Raw genomic sequence first — 8,136 nt, 5'->3', positions numbered from 1 at the left:
AATAAATTTTATTTAGCTTATAAAAAAATTCAAACTTAATTGTATTGCTTATTCAAGACGAATATTTTTACATATATACTTGTCCTGGAGTCTAATTAGCAGATAGCAATTATGCAAGGTTAGGACAAATGTGAAAAAAATGAGGATGCATATATATGCAAAGCAGTTGCATTATTTAAATGTAAAAAAGTTAATATGCTGCATAATTTATATCATATATAATTATCTTTATTTTTCTTTTTTTTTGTTTGCATTTATCTTAAAGTTTCTCTCTCAAATTTGAAGGAACGCATTTTTATTGTCCCATTTTTATGTTTGTAAACATTTTCCTTTGCTAACTTTTTTTATATATTGAAGTTAAATATAAATAAATATAATCAATTTTGTTATATTTAATATTATCATTTATCAAATATTTTTATTTCAGTGACTTTTTATTAATTTATATATGATAGTAAGTTTTAATGTAAAATATTTTAGAATTCATCTTATTTTTTAGTTGAGATTGATAGTAAGCTTACATACACAAGCACATCATTCAGTGTCAATAAGGGCAAGTATAAAAATTTGAGTGAAACACTTTTGGGTATCTAGTTCTTATGAGAATTCACCATTTGTTTTGCTGAACTTGCATTTCTCTTGGTGGAATCTAAGAATGCCCGACAAATCCAATGACATGACCGTGATGCCAAGCTAACCATGTAAATAGTGTCTTGGCAAAATGATGGGTTCTAAATTTACAAAAAACAAAATATCAAAATCAAAGTTAAATTACTGACACACAATAAGGAAAGAAAACTTGAACTCAAAACCAGTCATAATTACCAAGCACGAAACCAATAAAATTTTGCTAGTTCCCCTCAACGAATCCTGTCGCATGCGTGTAATTTTTAATCTCAGCAAGGTAGGATCCATCACTACTTTTCTTTCTAGCATCTTCATAACCTGAAAAAATGTTAAAAAACATAACAGTGTTAGTCAAATTTTTAATGTAATTACCTTCAGTATATATTGTACCGCTGTAGTTAATTGACTAGAGTCACAGTTACATTACATCTGTGTAACTACTATATAAATTGGGTTGAATAATATTTCACTTCACCTATGATATTTTCTCTCTCTCAGAATTTTATAAATGTCAACATGAGCCAGAAAAATAAAAAGATTATTTAACATCTTTCACTTGAGCAATGATTATTACCTGCCAAGTCAACAAAATTCACTTTGCTTACAAGACTACCATTTTGGGAAAAGATATGGACAATTAATCCCATGTGGCTTCTACGAACATGTTCACATCCTCCTTTTTTGGGAGCTCCCTTCAGTGCAAAGCATGCATAGGAGTACAAATTCTGAAATTCAGCAATGGATTTCACAAGAACCTACCAACAAAAGCATAATGCAAAGCCCCCATTTTACTTGTCTACTGTCCATATTTGAAATCTCCATTTTCCCTAGTCTAGAAAACTGAGCAGTAGATATAGTTAAAAACATCTCACCTGACTTAGTCCTTTAAATTGAATTCTGCCACGATCTTCAAAAACCAAAATTGGTGGCTTCTCTAGATTTAATAAATCCATGGCCCGCTCCCGATCATCAACCTCATAGAAAGAAACAGCTATGGATTTCCCATTTTTCTCAGTCGCTGAAAGAAACTCAGCGAAGCCACCATTCCCATTTTTGTCGACCGTAAAGAAAAATAAACGAAGTGTCCAAGATTGATCAAGAAGGTTCAAGAAAACCTTAATCCCCCACTAGCACAAAAACCCACAATGAAGGGAAGCCACCATTCATTTTACCTGTTGGATAATGGTAACAGGGAATGTAGTGGAACTCGTCAAATAAGTTAAATGATCAGTGAGTAGAACATACCCTTTCAGAGGCCGCATCAAAAGCAGGCTTGATGCAAAGCCAAAAGACTTCCTTCCCGAGCATAACGCTGGTGGTGGGGTCCACTTTGCGACGAATCTGAGCCACAAGTTCCTTAGCGGCATTGAAAACCTTGCAGCACCGCTATGGGAAGCACCCTTCAATGAGGTACTCCACACCGGGGCTATCGTACACCTCCACGGCCACACTCGTCCTCGACCTTCCAATGATCGACGATCTCTTCACGCTGAATACGAGTTTGTTACCAAAAGAAAGGGAAAGAAATTGTACCTTTGAAACAGTACCCTTCTTGCACCACCAACTCCTCCTTCATTCTTCTCTGCTTTCTAGCCCAACAGAAAACGTGAGTTCAGGAAATGGAAGCTTATATATATGTGTGACCTGGGTGATGTCGGGGATGCCGTTGATACCGAGGGAGTGGAAGCTTATATATATGTGGTCGGTGTTGATGGCGTCGAGGACGAAGTCCATGCGGCGCCCAAGCTCATTCTCAATGCGGCACTTCTTAATCTGTGAGGGAAGAGTGAACGACAATGAGAATGGAATGAAAGAAAATTTTATTGATTTAGGGTTACCTTTGCTTGCCCAATTAAAATGTGAAACGTCAGCAAAAACATACTATTTTCAAAGACTGTTTTAAAAAAACGATGTTGTAAAACATATTTAAAGTCTTTTTTGTAGGAAACCGCCTTTAAAAAGTTATAAATATTCATGATAATGCCACCACTTTATTTACTACATCGGTCTATATATAACTGTCGTAAAACCAGTGTCCTAAAATGCCTTTTTCCTAATAGTGAACGGACAGATTCAAGTTTAGATTTAAATGTTTTAACTATAAACTCATTCCCATAAGGTTATATTGAGATTGAGGAAACCCACTAACTACATCATTTTCTACAATTCTAATACACCTATATAATTTTAAATAAATTATGTACTGAGTTTTTAATTATATTTTAGTCAAACAATATATATACAAAATTAATAACTAACAAATAATTAAATTATATTTTTAGTTGCCTTCATGTTCTCCTAAGTAGTGTGTTTTCACATATTTAAAGTTATGAGAAATGCTAGGAACAACACTCTTTTTTATTATTGAAATTTATTGAAAATGATAAAATTTTATAGGTTTTATATTGTATTAATGATTCTATTTTTTTTAATTTTATAATTTTTAATATATTTTAATCAATTGAAGTGCACTCCTCTTAAAGGTATGGTAGCCCTTCATACGATCATTCTTTTTCTTGGGATTGAACAGCATACATATTCAATTATATGGTCTTTTAACTAGTAGTAATATTGAAGATGTAGATTCGTTACCCAAACAATTTGATAAAGGCCAAACAAAAGTAGAAAAAAACTTTTAGCCTATCATGGTGAAGCTATGTGTAGGATTGAAAGAAAAAGATGACTAAGGCACAACTTTCAATAAGAAAGAACGGATTATATGTGATTGGAGAAAGAAAAATCTAACTAGTGATTGAAAAAGAAAAAATCAGGTTTAAAAATGTCTCAAGAGTTTGAATGGAATTATTGAATAGATGTGGCATTTATACATTATAATAAAATGTCACATGAAATCTATTGAAATCCTTCCTAAAATACAACTAATCAAAATTTGTTAGACTTTTTAAAATACCAGAAGATTTTCTGTAAGTCGTAAAAAATCTTAATTGAATACTATCAAATTTTATTGTCTTCTTAAAAAATTATGATAGTCATGATTAAATATCATAAGATTTAATATCTCTAACATTTGAATTTTATTTCTAAAAACTTATCATCTTAAAAATTAGGACTTATTTTTGCTTTTACAAATTGAATCGATAAAATAAAAAACATACAAGGAATCAAATTACGTCATATAATTTTAAAAAACATAAAAATAATTCAACAAATAATTATAAATTTGATATGATTCAAATAATTTTTAACCTTAAGAAATAATATAACTGTGACAATTAACGAATTGATTATCAATGCGTGTAAAAACATAAAATTATATATGAAAGTTTTTCCAAACAGAAAAAACAAAGATAAGAGGATTTTAAAATTGAATAAAAAGGTAAATTAAAACAAAATTTCAAATAAAATAGTAAGGATAAATTTGAAAGAAAAAAAATAGTAACATATAAATTAGCTTATTTTTCATAAGCTACTAAAATAAACTCATTTACACCAAATAAATTTATTTTGGTCAAAGTAACTTATAAATTAATCAAAACAACTTATAAACTCAGAGCCTTACTAAACTAGTCAAAATCTTAATTTAGTAAGCACACCCTTAGGCCAGTCATTCTTAGATATCATTACTTACTTTATTTTTATTCATTTTATGTTATTCAAATCCAAATATATTATTATCTTTATATGCATTTATATACAAGGTATATACACATACTTATAACATTGTATTAATAAATCAAAATATTTTAAAATTCATTATGTAGTTGTTGATTTTTCTATAAAAAAAATATGTGTTTCTATCATAGAAGAAAGAAAAATGACTAACATTAATTAAAAAAATAGATTTGTGGATATTTAAACTCAATACAATTAAGAATATTCTTTTGTTTTGTTTAAGTTAATAATAATTGAGAGATGAAAATTTATTCTAAACCATGATATTGAAATTTGGAATACATGTTAATTTTAACAGCCTATTTTTTCTATTTTCTTTTATTTGAAAAAAATAAACAATTAGTATATTATATACTTTTGTTTACCACTATTTTAATCGATAGTTTTAACATTTTTTTCTTCTAAATATACCTGAATTAAGTTAAAACAATTAAAATAAATCATATTTTTGAATTTATAAAATTATGGATCTAAATATAAAAAAATTATTTGGGTGAAAATTTAAAGTGAAATTAGTAAGCTCATGTATAAGAAATTTATTTTAAAAAGTGCATGAGTTAATGCATGTGTGTGAAAATAACTAGTTGAAGCTATGTTAAAAAATTAGAGAATGAAAGACTTAAAATTAATTGATCATTTAGATGAAAATTAAAGCAAAATAATTAACTGAACGGGTAAGTAGATTATTATTAGTTCTGTTAATATATATATATATATATATATACTGGGCCAGCAGTTTTAGGCCCATACATTTACTGAAGTGGGTAATGTTTTTCGGCTGTTGCTTTGTGCACCAGCACAATTACTGGTACACCCAGCACAACAGCATGATTCTCATTTTATCCTTCCGTAAAAATGATACGGATAGGCCAATCCGTAAGTGGCTCATACAATTTTTTTTTAAAAAAATTACAAAAATATGTTTTAGGAATTAATTTAAAATTAATGGACCATGCTAGAATCAAATGTGTGACTTTTACGTTATCAATACGATACTCTAACCAACTAAACTAATAGGCCAATTGTGTTATAAAATAATTAATTTCACTATATGTAACACTAAAATTTCTAATGTATATTTAATGCACATGTAAATTTAGATAATAAATTTTGTGACAATTAATTTTAATATAATAATTAATATGTTTATACATGCGCATTAAATATACATTAGAAATTTTAGTGTTATATATAACGACATTAATTATTTTATAACATAATTATCTTATTAGCTCATTTGGTTGTGTTGTATTAATAACACGAAAGTCATAGGTTTGATTCTTACTTGAGTCATTAATTTGTAAAACATAGTTTTGAAAAAAAATTAAAAAAAAATCGCATGGGTCACTTATGGATTGTCCAATCCATATCAGTTTTATGGAAGGATAAAATGGGATTTGCACAAGTTATGCTTGGTGTACCAGCAAGTTGCATGGTGCGCGTAGCAACACCTATGTTTTTCTCTCATCTGCTGGGCCCAAAATTCACTTCCCCAGTCCAAACAACGTGTCACTGCCAGCAAAAGGCAGTTGCTATGTGGATTTTAAATAGCAACAGCCCCAGCAAAAATGCATTTCCCTTTATTTTATTTTGAACCCACGTAGCGTCCAGATCCAAGTGTGTTTTCAATTGATTGGATTTCTACTTCTTGATAAAGGGTAAAACTTCCTTTCTGGATTGGGCTTTCCAGAATGGAATTGGGTGCCAGAAGCAATATTTGGAGGTGCAGGAAGCAACAGTCCTTGATGGGTCAAACGGCTCAAAATCATTGAGCTTTGCTCACTGCTCGATCCAGATGACACGTACACACTTCTTCTACCTTCCCTTCTCACGTCGAATCTCTCCGTTCAACTAAAATGTGTTGCTGCTTTGAGAAAATAATAATTCTGGAAAGAAAACAACTGGAATAGTTGAAAATGTAAACAAGGGATAGCTTACATGAAGAAGTGAACAATTAACAAGCCTATCTTAGTTGCAAATGTAAACATGGGGTATATTTCATAATATACGTGTAGAAATCAAAGCAAAACTGGTATAGTAATACGTAAATGAGCTTAAAACAATATCTTCTTTAATCCATAAGGCTAAATGGAAAGTGATAATTTTTTAACAGCATGTTGGACTCCTGCGGTTGGATATTTGGTTCCTGGTGAGAAACCCTAGCCTAATCACGTGGAAACAAGAATGAATACATATAACAATCATCGATTACATTTAGGTATATGTGAAATATATATATATATATATATATATATATATATATATATATATATATAAACCTTAAAATTCTCATATTCGTATATAACGTGACAGATTATACAATTGGGAAAATGGAAAAGTATTTAATCATTATAATATTAATACTAATAATGTAACAATTGTAATGAATAATTATAGAATGGAAATATTGGATTTTAACATCTTGTTGAGAGAATTTGTAATGAAGCCTACAATTGGAAACCCGGATAATACTATTAAAGCGATGAGCAATAACCTTTACTCTATTCCTTAAGCATATGAAGCCACCGTAACAAATAAAAAAATCTTATAAAGGGGCTGAATTTTTCTTCCTTCCTTCATGATTGTTTAAATATGTAACTTTTAATAAATATTTTTTTTTAAAATTACTATTTTAACATATAAAAATGAAACTAGTTTTTACATTAAATAATAATAACAACAAACACCCAATAAGTTACAACATTTTATACTGGTTATCACTTTAAATATTGCAAAAAATAACAAATACAATTAAAATTTACACAATTTTGAACTAGTTAATTTTAGGCTTAATTATAAAATTAGTTCCTTAATAATATTTTAAGGTTTAATTTGATCCCTCAATTGTTTAAAATGAAACAATTATACCCATTATGTCAGATCATTTGATGAAAATTAATACTTTTTGTATCTGTTGTCAACACAAGTAATGTAAAACGTTATATTTTTAAATTGATTGCTTGACAACCGATGTAAAATGGCATCTTCAAATCCCTCAAGTTTTATTCAAACTCGATCCTTTACATCAGCTAATAAACAACCAATTTAAAAAGATACAACATTTTACATTATCTGTTTTGACAATTGATGCAAAAAATATCGATTTTCATCAAATAATTAACATATATGATGTAAATGATATATTTGTTTTATTTTAAATAATTGAGGAATCAAATTGAACCTTTTAATAATTGAGGGACCAAATTGAATCTTAAAATATAATTAAGAAATTAATTGTGTAATTAAGCCTTAGATTTAACCATTATTATAATAATAACATATAAAATTAATTTTATACTAATTAATTTATATATATATATATACATCAAAAATTTCAAGAGGGAAGGGGGCTTGACCCTTGCTTGCCTCCCTCTAGATCCGTCTTTAATCTTCTAGGTCTCCTTTTTCAAAAACTTTTTTTCTTCTCAAAGTTCGTGCTCTTATGTTATTCCTTGGACTTTTTATATCAACGTCTACAAAGGACATACCACTTAACCTCCCTTAAGTGACACTAAACGAATAAGACTTCTTGGGATTTATTGGCTTAAGTGAGCCAAAGAAGCATCACATAAGCAAGGTTGGTGAGTCTCCAAGGTTCAACAAATTGGCTCGTTTAAGCTAGTAAAATGTGGCTTGTTTAAGTTAGGTTAATGATTTTAGAAACATGGGATCTGAAGCTCCCATGCTTAGTGACAGCGCTTCAATACATCTCTCCAAAAAGGTTCCTCAATGTAATTATGAGTTTTAATTATATTAAAAGAAATATTTTTTCATGTATGCTCAAATAAAAATAATAGGGATGCAAATGTTGTAGAAACCATTAAATAGCTGCATCCATTTTATACTAGAACCCATATGAAAGGAGTAATGATATAC

The 8,136-nt window shown here is 29.1% G+C and overlaps 1 protein-coding gene across 7 annotated transcripts; it reads right to left on the bottom strand.

The window, feature by feature from the left end:
• Positions 1 to 467: 467 nt before the first annotated feature.
• On the bottom strand, positions 468 to 2,491 carry LOC100802335 (kinesin-like protein KIN-10C). 7 transcript variants are annotated; one of them, XR_419090.4, is made up of 6 exons: positions 2,161 to 2,487; positions 1,873 to 2,089; positions 1,500 to 1,799; positions 1,202 to 1,382; positions 826 to 945; positions 468 to 731 (listed from the first exon to the last, which is right to left on the bottom strand). XR_419090.4 is itself a non-coding variant. In XM_041011226.1 (4 exons), the coding sequence occupies exons 2-4, from the start codon at positions 1,578 to 1,580 to the stop codon at positions 851 to 853; spliced, it is 294 nt and encodes a 97-aa protein (XP_040867160.1). In that variant the 5' UTR covers positions 1,581 to 1,799; positions 1,873 to 2,491; the 3' UTR covers positions 468 to 850. The 7 variants fall into 7 exon arrangements, 3 of the variants coding, with proteins under 3 accessions (XP_040867160.1, XP_014624886.1, XP_006600895.1); XR_005889363.1 differs by having other exon boundaries at positions 1,202 to 1,352; positions 1,873 to 2,490; XR_419091.4 differs by having other exon boundaries at positions 1,202 to 1,319; positions 1,873 to 2,488.
• Between the last annotated feature and the right edge of the window lie 5,645 nt (positions 2,492 to 8,136).

This window comes from Glycine max, chromosome 17, assembly GCF_000004515.6.
Source record: "Glycine max cultivar Williams 82 chromosome 17, Glycine_max_v4.0, whole genome shotgun sequence".
Lineage (NCBI taxonomy): Eukaryota > Viridiplantae > Streptophyta > Magnoliopsida > Fabales > Fabaceae > Glycine > Glycine max.
The sequence above is the reverse complement of the archived record's forward strand: the minus strand, read 5'-3'. Positions and strand labels throughout refer to the sequence as shown.